The following is a 19621-nucleotide window of genomic DNA, read 5'->3' as shown; positions in this document are numbered from 1 at the left end:
GTTAAAAATAGGAATGTTTTGATTTTTAGCCATTGAGCATTTTTTTTATTGTTGTATTTGCTTACAAAAATCTAAAACCATAACTTGAATTGATATAAAATACTATTTATAACAGGGCTGTGGAGTCGGAGTCGTGGAGTCGGAGTCGGAGCTCATTTTGGCTGGAGTCGGAGTCGGAAAAATTGTACCGACTCCGACTCCGGTTTAAAAAAAAATCTTTCAAAGTTTCATAATTTTCATAAGGATTTTATAAATGTTACAAAACTACAAGTCCCAGGATGGTCTGAAAGCTGTAGGATATCCAGACACAATGGGAATTGTAGTTTGCAACAACTGGAGGACAAGGAGTTTGACATGTTATTTTTAGGCCTTTAAAACAGTGATAAGCAATAGGGTATTTTGCTGCTTATCACTTAGAATCATATATCACCTCCCTTGCGCTCTCCTCTACCTTCCCTTAAACTATATAACTTCATGATCCCCTAACTCCCGACTTAAATTGTCTAGCACTGTGCACAATATTCTTAGTAGAAAGCTAGGCGTGCCACCACCAAGCACCAAAGAGTTGCTCCACAAACAGAAAGACTGTAAGTATTCAATTAACTTTGTTTCTCTGGAGAGAGAGAGAGAGTATTAGAAAATTAGTGATTGAAGAAGCTGTTAAACAAAGAGAAGAACTAAATGAATGTCTCAAGGGACGCTTTGTGTTTCTTAACAGAGTGAGCTATTTTCCAATCAATGTTTAATTCTTTTTTGAAAAAAATGAAGCAGTTACCAAGACATTGGCAGTAAAAGACGCCAAAACTAATCACACCAGCGAATTTCTCGAAGTCTTAGTAGAAAGGATTCCTAAAGAATATGAACTTAAAGAAGAACAAGCTCTTTCATGTTTGAAATATTGTCCAACTGACAATATTTCAAACATGATTTTGACAAATTCATAATGTTATTAGCGACTGCATAAGAGTTTATTGCATAACAAGAGTTCAGAAAAGTTGTTTGTTCAGAAATTGTTTTCTTATAAATATTGTTTAAAGCACTAAGTGGTTGGATTATTTGTATCATAGTGATGAAATAGCCAATGTTAACATTTTACTACAGTTATTTGTTGTTACAAACAAATAACTGTAGTAAAACAAACAACTATTTGTTGTTACAAAGTGGTTACTTATGAAGGAGTCGGGAGTCGGAGTCGGAGTCGGAGTCAGTCCATGATAAAATCAAGGAGTCGGAGTTGGAACAGCAGCTTACCGACTCCACAGCCCTGATTTATAATAGTAAAAATTTCCATTAAACTTAAATTTCTTAAATCTAAAAATTATGATTATGTAAATCAAAAAATATATAAATATAACCTTATGAAACCAATGTTTTATGCAGTAAATATAATGATTACATGCAGTTAATAAATGATTTGTCAATTTAATTTCAATTTCACTCTTTCATCTTCACTCTTCTAAATTTTCCAGGCTTTAATGTGTGTAAGTTGATGGTCTTAAATGTATGTGTGTAATAATGTATGTATGTGCAATAATATATGTGTTCATTATCAAAAATGAAAAGAATTGAAAATTAAATCAAAAATTAACTTAAAATATCACTTATATTATGCCAAAGAAAATATTTTTGTAATAAACATTTTATGCTACATAAACATTTTTGCATTTGACATATATGCCACAAAGACATTTTCAATTTAGGGGATGTTTTTTTTTTGTGTATTTGTTGTTTTTTTATGTGAATAAAATGATAAAAAATGACTTCTGCTAAACTATGTTAAATTATGAAGTTTCATGATTTGTACAAAACTAAATAAATAAATTTAAAAAAATGGTGTTACATTAAAGAAATGAATGCATTAATGAAAAAGTTTTGTTTGTCTGGAAAAAAGCTTCAAGATTTTCTATCTAAAAGAAACACATATTCAGGAATAGACAAAAGTGCAACACTTTACATACATGTAAGTTTATATTTTTTATTTGCTTGTCCATTTTGTGTGTTTTTCTTAATGATGTATTACTTAAATGTGTGTATTACATGTAAATCTTGAAAAACTTGATGCATATGATAGGCCATAAAACTATTTGAACATTTGTATATCAATAAATAATATCAGCTTGCAAGCCAGTAGTGGTTTATTTTAGCTCTCTGTGTAAATAATACTTTTTTATATTTCAAAAGAGATCTTACCCATAACATGTGAGAAGCTTGCTTATTAAAAAACAAATAAAATTCTTTTGTGATATTTTTTCTAATTTTTCTAATTGTAGTGGCCATTCTGCAAGCAGTTGTGTCCATATTGCGATTTTAACAAATATATTAGGTAAGTAAACTTGTTAATGATCTTTATTCTTTTAAATAGCATTTTCTTTTTACCTTTATTTTCTATCCATCATAGGGATGATGTTGATAATGAACTTATGATCCATTGCTTACATAAGGAGTTTCAAACCATGTGTACTATGTATGATGTTAAGAAAATAAAGTCTGTTTATTTTGGAGGAGGTAAATTCTAAAATAAGGAAGTTTTAGTTTGTTTTTTTTTTTGTTTTTTGTTTTTTTAGATATTATGTTTAAAAAGTAATCCCTTTTTTAGAGGATGTCTTATTTGTTTGTTTTTTTTTGTTTTTTTGTTGTTTTTTTTCTCATAATTTCCTATCATTTTATTTTCTGTCATCAAGGTATTCAGTTTATTACAAAAATAAAATAAATTCTTACTCTCTTTACATCAAGTAAATTTTAGAAAATTCATTGATGTTTTAGCTTTTAGATTTTTTTAAACACATTTAAAAAATAACATTTATTTCATCAAGTTTATCATTTTAGTTTTTCTTTCATTAACTATTTTTGTTTTTTTTTTTGTTTTCCTCATAATTTTTTTTTGTTTAATAAATATAATTACAGAAGCATTGCAGCATTAATCTGCTTATATATTTAATGGATTTTTTTTCTTTTATAAAAATAACTTTTACATGTTTTCATAATATATTCAGGAACACCAAGTTTGGCTCCTCCAAAGTTGATAAATAATTTATTAGATAAAATTTGCAAGGATTTTGAGGTTGGCTGTGAAATATCAATAGAAGTGAATCCTACAACTACTGAGAAAAATAAATTAAGGTAAAATTAAATACTTTTTTTATTTGTTTACTTGTTTACTAACAAAATTTTATAGTTAAATTTTATCACAATTTTACAGCCAATTTAAATCTGCTGGTATCAATCGTGTGTCTATTGGAGTGCAGGTATCAAGCATGTGCAGATTCTTTGTTTATACTTTTAAGTTTCCTTTACAAACTGTAACTTTAAAAAAATTGTTGTGACATGAACTGGTAACTATGAAAAGATAAGAAAATTGTTTTGAAATTTTTTACTAAAACCAAAAAAATATCATTACTTTATTTATTACTACTCTTTGCAGAGTTATATTACCTCCAAAAATGTGATGCCTAAAAATTTTTGCCCACAATTTTGATGTTTGATTTATGATATTTTATTCTAAGGCTCTAATTGACAATGATCTGAGGATTTTGGGTAGAGAGCATAATGTGAATCAAGCCTTAAAGTATGCTTTTTAATTATAAAAGTTTCTGTGATTTTAATATTTTATAGCTAACTCATATTTTCAATATTTTACAGTTGTTTTGAACATGCATATGATATTTTCAATACCAATGTTTCAATCGACATAATGTTTGGGAGACCAAATCAGACCCTTGATGGTTGGATATCTGAGTTGGAACAGGTGGGGTATTTTTGATAAAGTTAGATTCATATTAGCATTAGATTTGAAAAATTTTTAAAGTTTTACTTCAGGTGAAACTTAATTTTGTTCTACTTCACAGATAATAGCTTTAAGGAGTAAACATTTGTCACTTTATCAATTGACGATGAAGAAAGGTACTCCAATGCAGAAACAATACAAAAAAGGGCAATTGGTATTTTTTTTTAAGTTTATGGCTTTCTACCATTTCTTTTGATAACAATTTTTTTTGTTAAAAGTAAAAAAAAAAAAAAAAAGAATGTAATGATTTACAAAAATCATTTGTTTGAAACTTAAAAATTTTTATTTACCAGCAACTACCATCAAATGATGCTTTAGCTGATATGTATGACACAACTGTTAAGGTATTTATTGTTTTTCAGTTTTTAATGTTAAGTGACCATTATAATATAAGATCATTCATATTGACATAAGATTCAGATTTTTTTTCAGCTTTTTTAAGTATGCTACTTTTTATAGTATGAAATTTCCTGAATTCTTTCAGTTTTTTATTGAAGATTTTATTTGATAATTTATCAATATGATATAATATTCATTTTATTCTCTTGAATTTTTTTCATTTTCATTACTATACCTTTAGAATAGACAAAAAATGGGATTGATTTTTAAAACTTCATGAGTTAATTTTAGATGCTAGAGGGTACAAAAATAAAAAGATATGAAGTTTCTAACTTTGCTGAGAAAGTAATATTTTCTTTTCGTTTTTAACTTTTAGCTGATATCTTGTTCCTTTTATAAATTTTAGTAGATATCTATTTCATTTTAAATATATATAAATGACAGTTACAACATTTCTATTAAGTTTTTCTTTTAAGGGTTTTGAATGCAATCATAATCTATCTTATTGGCGAGGAGAAGATTACATAGGGATTGGACCTGGTAAATATGCGACTATGTTTATATGATATATAATCTAAAATTACTTAGAGCTTTTTAAACACAAGCAATGTCAAGGATTTGTTTATTATGATGATACTTGGTATTTTGTAAGTCAGAAATTGTGGTGATAATGACAGAAAAGCCCAAGTGCTTGACCATTTGATGCACAGCAGGTGCTAGAAACTGTTGGGTTACTCACCTTTGAGATATAGTGCCAATGTACTACATGTTGTCTTATTTCACATACAAATTGAAATAAAATGTAGTCCATACAAATGTAGTCCACACGATGCAATGTGATATGCATTAGGCTTAATAGGCCATTTTAAGGATAAAATGGGTAATTGCTCATGAAATTTAGGTTAAGTATAAAAACTGAAAATTCATGTAAAAGAGTAAATAATTGCTTTCAATAAACAAAAAACAAAAAAAGTACAACAAATGATTTTATGCTCCATCTACAAATACAATGGCTGACACATTCTCAATTTGTCAAAGAACATTAAAAAACTAATGAATATGGTAAATTTACCCTCACTATTCCTGGTTCAAAGATTCATTTGACTCCTTGTACTGTAGTTGTTAAAAAGTATTGTAGATAGTTGGACAGATTCAACTGCATTAATAATTATCTCACAAAACATAAACCAATTACAAGGTCAAAGTGCTAAATTTTTAATCAAGGTCTAAAGTTTAATCAAGGTCTAAAGTTTTAATGTTTCATGAATAAGTTTGATCCTATAACATAGTAACTTTTTTTTTCAAGTGTTTTTTTTTATCTGTTTTACTAGCACATGGTGCTTTTTCATAAGGTGGCTACTAGTAAAAGGGATTAAAAAATTCATTTAAGTGTTTTAAAAAATAAACCACTTTTTCATAAATTGTAAATAGTTTTAAACAAAGTTGTTTATAATTTTTTTCTCAATTTAATGTTGATTTTAAATTTTTTCCATTTAGTTGCACTAAATGTTTCATTTTGTTGTAAAAAACGTTTTAAGTATTAAATATTAAATGTTATTTTAATTGTTTTTAAGGTGCTCATGGAAGGTTAAAGATTTACAAATTTTAACTTTTGCATTTTAGTTTGGTATAAGTATATTGTTGTTTTTTTTTCTCTCTCTTTCTCTTTTTACTTCTATTTTTTTGTAGTAAACTTGTCTTTCTTGCATAGTTAAAAACAAATAAATTTAAATGCATCATTGAGCAATCATGGTTCACTAATGACTTTTCATCAGATTTATTAAAACCAGCTATCACACTAATGTCTAAATGGCTGTTGCTTTAATAAAAAATGGAAAAAATAATTTTATGTTTTTACATAAACATGTTAAGTAAATAAGATGTTTTTATCTTGTGGAAAAAATGATCTAGACTTATCACACCTGATGGTTTATCAAGACATGCCTTAGTTCAAATTGCTGTGCCAGAGCATTGGATGAAACAGGTTTGCTAGTGTAACTTTAGCTATACTTGGTGTTGTTTGTGATATAGTTTTTCCTTTTTTAATATTAAAGTTGAGAAATTTCATCAAAAGTTTGATGGGGTTATGCTGTGATTGCTGTTGTTATGCTGCATATGAAAATTAAGGAAAACTTAATAGAAGTTTTGATAACTAGGTTTTATATCAATTTTAAAATAAATCTCTTAAATATCAAAGTTCACATAAATATACAAAATATCACATAAATGGATTTTTTCACCAGGGTTTTGGAACCGGGATTATAGAACTGGGAAAAACTGGCTAAAGAATTCTGTTCCTGTATTGGTTTTTTATTTGCAAAAAAAAATTTAAAAAATAGGGGGGGCGGATTATCACCTTATGGGATAATTAAGCAATTAAAAAATTAATTAGTCTTTCAGTTGTTGAGTTTTAAACAATGTTTTTAATTTTTGTGTTAATTTTTTAATTAACCATTTTATTATTATGTAATTAGTATTCAACTGAATGTGTAAACTGATAGACTACAAAGTGTGTACTGCAAAGTGTGTTAAGTGCAATTAAATTTTAACTTGCAAAGAATGGTCTACTAGTGGGTTATCTCATTATCAACAAACAAAACATGAAATATTTGAGAATAAATGAAAGAGAAAAACCACCTCAAAAAAAAAAAACGAAATCTGATCAAAATATTTCATCATTCTTCTAGAAAGAATCAGACATCTTAGAAGAATTTATTTCAAAACTTGCTGCTAAAGATGGAATGTCTATTCATTCAGTGTGCAACTGTAAATTTTTTCAATCAGCCCCATTGAATAAAGGGCTAAAACTACCCAAAGATTAATCAATGGTAATGGAACTTGTCTATCATCAAGATGACTTGATTTGGGAAGAAATTAAACATAAAATTGAAGAAAGAAAGCAAAAAAGTGAACGTTTCAGTATATCACTGGATGAGTTTACTTCTTCAAGGAATCGACGATACACGAACGTTAATGTTCATGAGCAAAACTGTCACTACAATCTTGGTACGATTAGGAGGTCAGCTGTATTTCCTGCTGAAAATTGTCTTGATATTCTTAAAAATAATTTGCCTGAGTTTTGTCTGGATGTTTAAACTTTAATTGTTTGTGCAAAAACAGATTGTGCTTCACTAGTGAAAAAAATGAACCGATTGTCTGCATTGAAACATCAGCTTTGTTATGCTCATGCCCTTTAGCTTGCAGTGTATGATATATTTATTCACCCATAGCTGTTCCTGATATGGAAGAAGAAAACACAGACTTAAGTGATAATGGTGGTGAAAATATCTACAATGATAACTTTGATATTATTCAAGTTGATGTAAAAATACCAAGCCTAGTCTGTGTGCTTGAATGTTTTGTTAAAAATGTGCATTTACTTGTCAATTTACTTAGAAAAAATCCTATTAAAAATTAACTCCTCCAGAAATATGTCAAACTAGAACATGGAAAAGAACTTACATTAATAAAAGATTGCAATATAAGCTGGAATTTAATTTTAGCCTTGATTAATAGGTTCCTTTTCTTGCGAAAAGCAGTTAGCAAAGCTCTTGTTGACCTGTTAATTGAGATAAGTTTAACAAAGGATGATTTTAATCTTCTTGAACAAGTTCAGTTTGCTTTAGAAGCACTAAAATTAGGTGTTGAAGCATTGTGTCGGCAAGATTCAACAATGCTTTTTGCTGATGCCATTTTTCGTTTCATATTTGCTCAGTTAGAAACTTGTCAGTCCAAATTTTCACAAGCAACAGCAGTTAAAAAACGAGTCATAGAAAGGCGACAAAGAGATCTAATCAGTTTGCTACGTTTTTTCCATGATCCCAAATGCTTAAAAGAACAAGACAATTTGTTTCCAATGTCTTCTTAAAAAGTAATGCAAAAAAAGGGAAACGAACTTTTCCACCGACTATTTCCAAACCAAAGTGATCAAGATGATATATGTCAAGTAGTTAGTAATCAAAATACAACAATTGTACAAGAAAAAAGAGTTTCAAAAAAATTGGAAAACGTCATGCAAAAGTCAACCTGTGTAACTAGCAAGAAACTACTAAATATTTCTTCATTCATTAACAAAGAATTCAATATTTTTGGAACAACAGGAGATCGAGCTCCAAATCTAGAGTTACTTTGCAATGCCCTGCTGACCAATCCACCAACTTCTATGGAGGCTGGACGAGCTTTTTCTGCTGCTGGATTATTTATTTCAAAGCTACGTAATTGTTTAAGTGAAACTGTTTAAGTGAAATGTTCTTTTGATGCCTTTTTGCTTTTTTAGAGCATACTATATTCAAAAAGGAAAAATAAATTCATAAATTTGTTAAAAGTTTTTTTTTTTTCGTTTTTTTCCCCTGTTCTTTGGTGAATTCTGGTGAGTTTCCAGTTTATTAAAAAAAAAAAAAACCAGGGAATTCAGAAACTCTAATCTTCATGTAAGATCTTTTGCATTCAATATCAGATCATGTGTATTGAGTTGTTTTTGTTTTGCAACTTTTTTCTATTAAAAAGTAATATACTTGCTGCATGCCTGTAGGATATGTTCACCTTTGACCATTTTAGTGATGTTCACCTTTAACGTTTCAAAAATGCTTTAAAACATATTAGAAACGTTGTTCTAAAACATGTTGTAAAACTGTCTTTAGGTGCAACAGCGCAAACATGGTATAAGAATGTGTACAACACTTTCTCATATTCAGCGGTAAATCTTTTTATATTTTTTTAAACTCTAGCTCTGTTTTTTCATCTTTAAAAATTCTCACTTACACACTATTCTTTTACATCATTTAAGCAATGTTAACACAAGCAGTCTTCAATCACAACATCTATTAAATATCAGTTTTTTTTACAAAAGAATCCCAGATAAAACAATCCTTGATCATGTTTTTCATCTTAAGTTTTTGAATCGTTGATTTAAATTTAAAATTATTAATCATCTTCATATAATTTAAAATTATTAATCATCTTCATATAATCTATTATAATCATGTTTTTATGACATAATAACTGAAGCGTTTAGTTTTAGAGAAATTTATTAAAACTAGTAGGCCATTATAGTTAACAAAATTAGATCTTAAAAAGTACAGATCCTGTAAAGTACCTTATAAATTATAGATCTTATAGGTAAACTTTTCAAGGGTAGAAAAAGAATTAGCAACCATTGTTTTAAATCAGAATGTCTTGATTGTTAATGAAAAAGTTAATATATAAAATATATATTTTTAAATAAAAGATGTAATCACACCATGCTGCATATTGTTAAATAAAAGACAAAATCGCCTCCTGCCGCATGTTTGAAAGTGTCACCATAAGAGCTCCTGCTTTTGCTAAAAAATTAACTCTTAAAGTTTTCTTGATTCTAATTGGGTGAAGTTAACTTTAGTGCGTATTTAAAGATGGACAAAAGCAAATTAACAAAATAGTTTATTGTTAAGGTCGTTGCAGTTTCACCAATTGTTCACTATACCAACTGTTCCTCTAACTTTTCACTAAATTGGAGTAGATGATAAAGAGCTTCAATATCCTTTTGACACTTTAATCATAGACACTTTTGATTTTAACCCATTATGTTAAAATTCGACGAGTTTTTTTTTTTTTTTTTTTAAGTTTATGATAAAGTAAACCCTTGATCAAAATTTGAACTTTGAATAAAATCGTTTTCTCGATCAAATTGAAGTATTTTTTTTTAACATTGTTTTGAAATTTAAATGAAAAATTTTTTTTTTGTGAAAACCGAAAGTGAAAAATATCGCAACTTTAATTTGTTTTCATTAGCTGTGAAGAAGCAATTTTGCTTGGACTTCGTTCATCAAAAGGTCTAGATAAAAAGGTTTGAGTATTTCTATAAAATTTTCGGCTCTATATTACTTCGACTAGTTGTTTCGTATATTCTATCGTTTTTAGTTATTTATGAATGTCGTAGGATGGCCAGTAAAAGAACTGTTGCAAGATGAAATCTTCTTACACTTTTTCGATCGAGGACTTCTTCATATTGATGACAGGTTGTTGTTTCTTTGTTATTTTGTAACGTTTTCAATAAGTTTTTCAAATTTACACTTGCTACAAACACATTGCACTAAGTTTAAAGACTATTTGGAAGCTACTGAGAAAAAATTTGGAAGCTACTGAGAATAGGCTTAAAGAATTTTGATCTTTCTGTGTGCGCATGTTTTCGGTTTAATTTTTTTTGTTTTCAACTCGATATTCAAAATAGACTTCAAATCGTCAGCAACAAAGTCATTTAATTTCACCAAAAAAAGTTTTACTGTTTATTACGATTTTTTCCTTTTTCTTCAGCCGTTATTACTTAATAAAGTTTTTCTTTAAACATTTCTCTAAACTTTTAATTCATGATAAAGTTTCAATGACTTTGTTGCTATGAAGTTTTGCCCGCCGTCAAATGGAAAATCCAATAAACATGAAAATTGGATAGACCATACTTTATTGTTTGTGCTTTTTTGATCTCATTTGCTAGATTTTTAAAGATATTTCTCGCTTTGAATGTCGATATTTTGAATAAAAATGAGTCATTTTTTTGTTTTCTTAGTCGGTTAATTTTTAGTCGATGTTGATCGTTTGTAGGTTTTTGTTTTTTGAAATCAACAGAAAGAGAAAAGAATAATTGAATGGGTCTATTTCATTTCCGCTGACGACGAGTCTTAAAAGTTTAAGTTTTTGTAAAAAACTTACTTCATTTTCATCCGGTGCGTACTGCGGAATGAAAAGTCGGAGCTCTTTCAAAAATCGGAATCCAATATGTTGTAAATTAAACAGTTTATTTTACGGTTTTTATTCCTCTTTTAGTGGATTAAGATGCACCCATCAGGGAATGTCAGTTGTTGATAGTGTTGCTATAGAAACAAGCCTCGCTATTGATCGAATAACGACAAAATTATCACGCAAGGAGTTGTTCGTCGATGAATGAAATATAACAATGACGTAAAAAAATTTACGAGTGTAATTTTTTAAAAGAAACTCTTGAAAAGAATTTCAGATTTGAAAAATTTTTTAAAGAATATATGGAAGCAGTTATTTGTAAACTTCATATGAATATTTCGTAAAGATATTTACTTTTGGTATTTAGTGCCCGCTGGACATTTGTCCCCATTTAGTATTAAAGTTAATATATCTGATTTGTGGTTCCTTGCGTTAGATGTCATAGAAATTCTTTCCTCACGTGTGCTATTAGTTCAATATATGGAATCCTTCCTACACCAAGATACCATAATCCTACCTAGGTTTTTGTCATTTAATTTTGGAATCCAATCCTACGTAGTTTTTTTGTCATCAAAATAAATAAGCTTACAGTGAATTTCTGTACGGTTCAATTTACAAAGCTGTGAAAATGAACGGGAGTGTGCAATCTTTTTTCCTTCGTTTTTTTTCGCTATTATTTAATAAGTCTAACAGCTCAGGAAGTTTGTCGTACTCTTGTGTCCTGTTCGCCATGAATGATAAAAGCACAAATTTTCAGCTATTAAAACTGAAATTAATGTTCGAAAGTTTCCAAAAAGTTACAAAATAATAAGTATACTTGATTAAGTGCTTACGAGTTATAATTTTTTGATAAAATCTTTTCGAAGTCGCTATTTGAAAAAACAACTTTATCTTTTTAAGGACTCCTCAAAAAATAAAAAGAAAGAATTTGTCATTATTAGTGGCTTAAATATCTTACGAATTACGAATTAGCAAAATTAAAACTCAAAATCAGGAAATTTCTGTAGCCCTAAAGAAAATTCAGATCATTAGAGACATGCGAGTTTAAGTGATCGTATACTGGAGGTGGACTATTATTAAATATTTCTTCGTATTTATTAGTACACTGATTAGAAGCCAAATAATAATATTGCAAATAACTTTATTTAATCATTGCAGATCCTTAATTCATAAAATTTTCATGGAAATTTCAATAAAATTGGTATCAAAAACATGTCTAAACTCTGATTCTCTAAACTTGTTCAAGTAGTACGGAAGATCAAGAATAATACGCAATAAAATTCAAAATAATGACATGCAAAAAATAGTATTTACAGTTTATAAAAATATAGTCAACATAAATATATGAAGAAATAAATATTTTATATAGCATAAGAAAGTGCAATTTATACGAAGCAGAATGTAGGAAACCTTGACAATTTATTCTTTCATATTTAAACTTTGAATTCATCTAAAAAATCTGGCGAAACAGATCGTACAGAAAGCGAGTACAAAAAATTGCGGTTTTGTATAAAGATATTTGAAATTTATTCAATTACTCAACTTTTTCAATTTTGCCGATGATTTTATTTTTATACCTTGGCAAATACTCGTCATCGGTCCGCAGTTCTTCATACACAACTTCCCCGTCGTCGGCAGATATTGTTTTAAAAAAAAAGCGAAAATTCCCGCGTTTAGTTTCCGCCTTAAATTGTCCAAGTGTGACTTCAAGAGAAGGGATTGTTATACGATAGGGGATTGGCTCATTGCCAAAATAATAGGTTATTGTTGTGGAGTTTTGTGTACTTCTCTTACTGTTTCCACTGCCGTGCGTTCTTTCGCTACGAGCTTCACTTTGCGGATGACTTACGTCACTGTGAACATCAGACCTTCTCACGCTTTTTAAGTCTCTGTTATTAGGATCACTATGACGATCGCGATGAGTATGAGAAACAAAATTTTCATTTCGTTGCGTCATATCATTTTGTTCTGAAAGATGGCGGCTACGGTATAAAAGCTCGTTTTTGGGTTCAAAATAACCATATTGATTCCATAAACGAGACGCACACGAAGGAACACTGGATATCTGAGATGGATTATATGACACAACGGAATTCGTATCGGAAAAAGAAGACCAAGCGTTACCAATATGACGATGACGCTGGTCATATGACGGGTCGCTGTAAGCAGACATGTGGTCACCAATATGATTCGCTGGTCGCTGTTGGTGCAACCTAAGAACAAGAAGATAAATCAAATTTTAATCTAAAGAATTTAATTAAATCTCAAAAAAAAGTGAAAAAAAAAATCTGTTTCAGATGACCTTACAGTGAAAATAACCTATAAAAGGAAACATTTTCAGGTTTTATTACAAAAAATCGACAAAAACTATAAACTCATTATGTGAAAAATAATAAATATTATTCATTAAGGATTATTTTCTAGTAATAATAATTTTTTCAACTTTATTTCCAGTGTGAAAATATATTTTTCAAGTGATTTAAAAGGTATTTTTTTACTGTCACTTTTAATTCTCACCAGGTTCCCCTTAATTAGTTCAACATTGGTTAAAGAAAATTTTTCAATATCAAAATAAAATTATTACAAAATATTACCTTGATGAAGATCTTCTTGAGGTCTTCGGTTCTTCAAGTACTCGCTTAACTTCTGTTAACACAGTTCCTGTATCTGGTTGAGGTAATAAAGGCATGTTATGGTCTTGGGCGATAGGAGCTTCTGGAACATTTTGCTGTTTTTTTCGTCTCACAATTGGAGTTGGAGCAACATAATCCATTTGGTTCTCTAATCTTTCATTTTTCTCCATCCAGGCATATATTTTACTAGTGTCAACTTGTTGCTGGGGTTCTGGCTGAATAAAAGCATTATGAGTATTGTATTCCAACGTATTGAAGAACTGTGATTGTTCAAAGTTGCTATTGTTAAAGATTCTATCATTTTTTAACAGTTCATGGTTATTATTAGAATTAAGATAGCTTTCTTGAAAATAATGATTATGAGAGGTGCGAGTACAATAAGAAAGAGAACCTTGACATGACATACACTGACATTCCCCTAGATTATTTCGTATGCCATGATGAACTGCATTGAGGAACTCTTTTGCAAGATTGCGATACTTTGGATGTTGATCATTATTTACACAGGAACCACTTGTTGATGAAGCTCCAGCAACGCTATATCGAACAGAAGCTGGTGGCATCAACCATGATTGAGTATCTACATCATTTAAAGTAGCTTCATAGGTACTTTGTAAAGGCTGACTAAGTGGATTTGATGAGGTTTGATTTGGTAATTGAACCTATAACATCAAATATACATATATATATACATATATATATATATATATATATATATATATATATATATATATATATATATATATATATATATATATATATATATATATATATATATATATATATATACACACACACACACACACACACACACAGCAGAAAATATTAGCAGAACAAATCTTATAAACATTATTAAAAGTACATACAAAACTTCGTTCAGCTACTTCTCTATCAAGTATCAACTTTTCTAATTTCTCAGAAAGTAATTTAGCAAATTGTTCCGGAGCCAATTGTTTCATAGATTCCATGCGCTGTGTACGCTAAAAATACAACAAGTTAAAATTTAACCTTTTAAAAAATCAATTCAAAAACATAAGTATATGCATATAGTTGCCCCTAAAACTGATTCATAAAAATAAGTTTTTAAAAATAGACATAACTATCCAAAAAATTGTAGAAAAAAAAACCAAAAAACTAACATGAAGCCTAATTTTAAAAATATACAGTTTAAATTTTATAGTTTAAAAAAATGTCTTTAAGATCAGAAAGAGAGAAACTAGAAATTTGCATGCATTATTTGATTCCTGTATTAATTGGAAACTTTACCTTCTGTATTTAAACATTATATCGCAAATGCGTAATTAAGGATACTGCAATTTATTTATAATTTTGAGATACTAAATTATTAAAGGACTAAAATTATTGACTTAGTTAAATACTAAAGATGTTAACAAAACCCAAAAATCTATTTAAAGTTTAGAAACTTTGTACTTTGATAATGTTCAGAGTGTAACTAAAACATTTTTTTGTAGCAGATTTTGAGTCAAACCATTTTTTAAAAAAGTCGAGGTCTAATTCCCTTATTTGAAACAAATTAAAATCACAACTTTAGGTAGAAAATTTAAGTTAGAAATTAATTATTTAACAATCTTAGTAACATAAAAACTAACCAATATGAATAAACGTCCATTTAATGAAAGAAAAAATTAATAAAGTGGAAAACACTATGAAACATTCTTGTAAATTAAATTAGAAAGAATAGGAAATATTTCTTTCTTAGAAAAATTACTTTGCATGTTTTTAATTTGTCAGCAGGGTAGCTATCTGTAAATCTTTTCTTAAAATTATGAATAGAATGTTTCTAAAGGAGCTTAAACTTTACTTATTTCAATAAAAATAAAAATAATTCTGCTTCATAAAAACACTACTTAAAATGTGAATTTTTTTTATAGATTGTGACAAACAAGATTAAAGAAAACCTAAAACAAATCTTTTGGTCATGTTGAGATTTATATATTTATTTACTGCTTGACATTAATTTTAGGCTGCACTTAATTTTTAAAACATTTTTGTTTTTGATCATAAAAAAAACAACAGTTTCATAAACCAGTATAAAAGAAATAGAAATTTTATACATTTTTAAGTAGGTACACATTGGTGTTTGTACCTACTTAGAAAATATTAAATATAAAGAGATCTTTGATTTGAAGGAAATCTTCATACCGATTTAAAAGCAGGTATATCAGGAACATAATCATTGCTGTGGCAATTTAGATCCCCTACAGATTCACTAAAAAAAGAAGTTAACAATAAATTTGACTCCAATAAAATCATTTTATGTTTTTGACTCCAATAAAATCATTTTTAACTTTATCAATATGAATTAACAAAAAATATATTCTTGCAGCAACAATAAAAATAAATTACATTATAATGGTATTGTAGGATTAAAAAAAAATGTCAACAATAGTAGTAACACTAATATCAAAGCAAACACAACAACAACAACAAAAATAGTAGCAGCAGCTATAACAATAACAGTAGCATCAACAACAACAACACCATCATTAACAGTAGCAACAGCAACAACAACAGCAATAGTAGCAACAGCTTTTTAATAAAGTGCATTTTAGTAGTTATAACATTATAAGTACATTTGTTTTTAGAGTTTTGATTAGAAAAATTGTATTTAAAAAAACATACTCGAGTAATAAATCTCGCATGTAATTTTTAAGTTGTATTTTAATGGGGCGTTTTTCAAACTTTTAAAATTTAAGTTCTATAAAAAACATTTAACTATAAAAAATATTTATATACCGTTTTAACAGCTATAGTTACATAAATTTACCTTCGCTTATTTCTAGCACTGACCGATGGTTTTTTTCTTTCCATTAATCTTGTTTTAATTATACTTCTTTAATAAAAAAAAAATTTAAGATTTTTATATTGATAAAAAATAGTCTGATACCTTAAATATTTTTAATAGTAGCAAAGAAGCAAATGAAAACAATTTAACACGCCATCTCCTCAAAAACTTTGGTAATTTAATGTTTGGTTTGATCGATGTCAAATTTGAAAGAGGAGAATAATATGAACGTATTCAACAAAAATGACTGTTTTTAAACTAACAACCGCTCGCATTCGATATTTAGTTATCAGTTTTCACTAAGGTAAGCGTAGTTACATTACGGCAATAAAAATCACATTACAAATTACGGCATATTTACACCATCTGCTAATGTCAGAGTAGATCCCTTTCATTAATATTTTTTTAGTGGCGGTGAACTTCAACCGTTATTTCCTCCATACGAATGCTTCCGAAAGTGCGTGAAAAAAAAACATCGTTTAATAGATAAACGGTTTGATCTACAAATTTAACTGAGGTAGACAATAAGTTAAATGCAACTTGACCTCAACTCCAGATACACGAAAAAGAGTGCTTAGAGGTTACACACATTTCATACCTAAAAACATGCCTCATTATTAATTTAGAGGACCCGTCGAAAAGTAGCAAAGCTCACACAGGCGCATCGCTTTTAACTTTCCGATATGACAGGTATCATGACAACGGATTACACTCAAAGAGAATTTTAAACAGTGCGACCGAGAAGTCTTTGATAAATAAGTTTTAAATTGAATTGGCGCCGTACAGATATTTGCCGAAAAAGCAGTAACGCGTTTTTTTAAACTACCGTTTAAATGGTCTTGAAATACCCGAATCGACGCAGATTTAAAGAAAAACATGATTTAATTAATTAGGTAGTAAAAAACCCTAACGAGTTTATTCGTTTTTACAAGGAAATTAAATATATATCTATTTTTAAATAAACGTTTTGCCGTCAGTAAAAACGGACAAGTGTTAGAACGCAGTTAGCAAAAAGCATCGAATAGCGCTTAATACCAATAATAATACCTTAAGCCGCGATCTTTTATTTACTTTACAGCTTTGTTTGCGTCACCGTTATACAGATTTTTTTTTTTTTTGCAAACTATTTTGAATCATTTGTGTTAAAAACCAATAAAAACTATTTTTTTACTAGCTTTGAGATAATCTCGTATTAAATGATGAATTGTGTTTAGAAAGTGTCAATATTACAAAATATAAATTTGGATGTATTTATTATATTTTCGCGTATATAAATTTATTTCCTACTAATTTATAAGCATATTACATACATACATACATACATACATACATACATACATACATACATACATACATACATACATACATACATACATACATACATACATACATACATACATACATACATACATACATACATACATACATACATACATACATATATATATATATATATAGAGAGAGAGAGAGCTAATAGTAAAATTAAAAATATAAAAATAATAAATATAGTAACAACAAAAGCACCAAAAACAGTACTAACAATAACAATAACACTAAGTGTAATAATGATAACAATGTATAAAAATAAATATGAAATTAAATCAATACTCTAAAAATAGAGATATCAAAATTACCTTGTCTGCGTTTGGTAACTGACTGTGTGATCTTCAGCGAGTGTCGGCAAGCTATGTGGTATCTTGCTTAAAACCCCTTGATTTAACCGATGAAAGTCGCTTGGAATATATTCTACATGCCCGTTCGTTTCACAGTAAAATGTAAAAAAATCTGACTTCAAAAATTTAGGGTAACAAACGTCTCTAAGATTCGCGTAAACCTCATGCTCGATTTCTAGCAATAATGTATCCGTAATTTCGTTGGCACGCAACCGAAGTGCGAGATTATTTCGGGCTTGATCAGAAATCGGTACTCTAGAGTCTTTAATACGTACAAAACGAGAGTAAACTTCTTTTGCGGCAGCTTTATTTGGATGTTGATTACGATAAGTTTTACACGAATACCAGCAATCGAATATTACAGAAAGTTGATCAGTTCCAAGAAACTCATAAAATGTCCTCATACCTTCATCATCTTCTAAAAGTACTTGAATGTTTGTTTTCCATTTCTCGTAATTAGGATAGCATGTAGTAATCAGCTTTTCACTATGCGATTTTTTTTCATTGTCCTTAATATAATAATGATGTTTATTTGCTACTTCATCCTTGTTACTCGCAATTTTGGTTGTTTTTAGTGTTTTCTCTTCAAAGATGGTTGTTTCTGCTTCAGAACCCATAGGTGTAGGTCTTAAGGCAGTTGAAGACATTTTTTAGTTTTATATACGACTTCTATACAACTATAAGAAAAACAATATATATTTTAGAATGAAGCTGATTATGGGACTTTCGTTTACCAAAAAGATAAAAACATAGAACTTTGTTATAAAATAAACTTAAGAAAACTTTTTATCAATCAGTTTATAAATAAACACATTGGTTGCTCTACAACCTTCAAAAACTCAGGTTTCATAAAAACACTTTTTAATTTAAAACGCTTCGCTCACTAAAAACTTATTTCTTCAGTTGTTAAATAAAACTGGCGTCTAACATACATGTTTAAATTAGGATTTCGACTCTAATAACAAAAAGCCGAATTTTCTAATCAATACACTAAAGTTACGAACGATGTCTTAAACATTGCGATATTTCTTTGTAAACAACTATTTCAAAGTTTGTTCATTATATTTACTTAAATTCTTTTAAAATTTAAGACCCAATATTACCATAAAAATAAATCTCTATAACATTCATAACCATTACAAACTTTTCAAAACAAATTTAAATCTTGGAGCCCACTTTTGTGATATTTTAAAAATTCAACAGATTGAGGTTTGTACTTCTAACATCAAAAGCACCGAACACAATTGCGGTTTTTTTATTGTGAAGCGACCTCTCGACGTCATATTTTTTGACTAGTAAGCCGCGCGAATCAAAACACAGAACATCTTTAAACCGCACCAATCATGCTTTACTTGCATTGTTTTGACATATAAAAAAACAATAAGGTTTAGCACATGTCGGTTGGAGTAATTATTTATTGAAATGGTACTTCACAGAACGAGAAACAAAAGAAAGAAGCCATAAACTACAAGTACATTTAGAGAAAAGTATATTCGGCAAGGTTTAAGAACAACAACAAAAATCATTTTGACAGAATAACTTTTCCTTTTAAACTACCTAATTGGGCTAATTTATCAAAGAAAAGTTTAACTGATTTTGTATAGTTAATTTAATCTTGTGCGGGTCTGTGATTTGTTTTCTTAGAGTAGAGAAAACCAATTATTCGGTATACTTT

The 19621-nt window shown here is 28.6% G+C and overlaps 2 protein-coding genes across 13 annotated transcripts; one reads left to right on the top strand and one right to left on the bottom strand.

The window, feature by feature from the left end:
• Positions 1 to 1745: 1745 nt before the first annotated feature.
• Positions 1746 to 11183, top strand: LOC149878930 (radical S-adenosyl methionine domain-containing protein 1, mitochondrial-like). 10 transcript variants are annotated; one of them, XR_016446771.1, is made up of 17 exons: positions 1746 to 1960; positions 2271 to 2323; positions 2399 to 2505; positions 2994 to 3120; positions 3200 to 3245; positions 3504 to 3565; positions 3640 to 3745; positions 3846 to 3938; positions 4078 to 4128; positions 4415 to 4468; positions 4600 to 4663; positions 5698 to 5710; positions 6035 to 6107; positions 8764 to 8819; positions 9893 to 9947; positions 10041 to 10119; positions 10922 to 11183. XR_016446771.1 is itself a non-coding variant. In XM_090071190.1 (17 exons), exons 1-17 carry the CDS (start codon positions 1850 to 1852, stop codon positions 11040 to 11042), a joined length of 1290 nt encoding a protein of 429 aa, XP_089927316.1. In that variant the 5' UTR covers positions 1746 to 1849; the 3' UTR covers positions 11043 to 11183. The 10 variants fall into 10 exon arrangements, 4 of the variants coding, with proteins under 4 accessions (XP_089927316.1, XP_089927315.1, XP_089927317.1 ...); XR_016446775.1 differs by having other exon boundaries at positions 5698 to 5750; XR_016446774.1 differs by having other exon boundaries at positions 5698 to 5750; positions 10022 to 10119.
• A 926-nt stretch (positions 11184 to 12109) lies between these two features.
• LOC145193295 (uncharacterized) lies at positions 12110 to 18645 on the bottom strand. Of its 3 annotated transcripts, none has more exons than XM_090071180.1 (5): positions 17908 to 18645; positions 15631 to 15697; positions 14334 to 14447; positions 13429 to 14129; positions 12110 to 13047 (listed from the first exon to the last, which is right to left on the bottom strand). In XM_090071180.1, exons 1-5 carry the CDS (start codon positions 18591 to 18593, stop codon positions 12369 to 12371), a joined length of 2247 nt encoding a protein of 748 aa, XP_089927306.1. In that variant the 5' UTR covers positions 18594 to 18645; the 3' UTR covers positions 12110 to 12368. The 3 variants fall into 3 exon arrangements, with proteins under 3 accessions (XP_089927306.1, XP_089927308.1, XP_089927307.1); XM_090071182.1 differs by lacking the exon at positions 17908 to 18645 and adding an exon at positions 16376 to 16674; XM_090071181.1 differs by lacking the exon at positions 17908 to 18645 and adding an exon at positions 16256 to 16343.
• Positions 18646 to 19621: the final 976 nt, after the last annotated feature.

The sequence above is a fragment of the Hydra viridissima genome, unplaced genomic scaffold, assembly GCF_058129835.1.
Source record: "Hydra viridissima isolate aposymbiotic clone 2 unplaced genomic scaffold, HvirCarnegie_v1 scaffold_14, whole genome shotgun sequence".
In the NCBI taxonomy this organism is placed as follows: domain Eukaryota; kingdom Metazoa; phylum Cnidaria; class Hydrozoa; order Anthoathecata; family Hydridae; genus Hydra; species Hydra viridissima.
The sequence above is the reverse complement of the archived record's forward strand: the minus strand, read 5'-3'. Positions and strand labels throughout refer to the sequence as shown.

Excerpts from the sequence above, each read along its gene's own strand:
- LOC145193295 (XM_090071180.1), bottom strand. The coding sequence starts at position 18,593 with ATGTCTTCAACTGCCTTAAGACCTACACCTATGGGTTCTGAAGCAGAA. Across the intron at positions 14,448-15,630 it reads ATATACCTGCTTTTAAATCG|CGTACACAGCGCATGGAATC; the intron begins GTATGAAGATTT and ends TTGTATTTTTAG. Across the intron at positions 13,048-13,428 it reads TCAAGAAGATCTTCATCAAG|GTTGCACCAACAGCGACCAG; the intron begins GTAATATTTTGT and ends TCTTGTTCTTAG.
- LOC149878930 (XM_090071189.1), top strand. The coding sequence starts at position 1,850 with ATGAATGCATTAATGAAAAAGTTTTGTTTGTCTGGAAAAAAGCTTCAA. Across the intron at positions 3,246-3,503 it reads GTGTGTCTATTGGAGTGCAG|GCTCTAATTGACAATGATCT; the intron begins GTATCAAGCATG and ends TTTTATTCTAAG. Across the intron at positions 3,746-3,845 it reads GGATATCTGAGTTGGAACAG|ATAATAGCTTTAAGGAGTAA; the intron begins GTGGGGTATTTT and ends TCTACTTCACAG.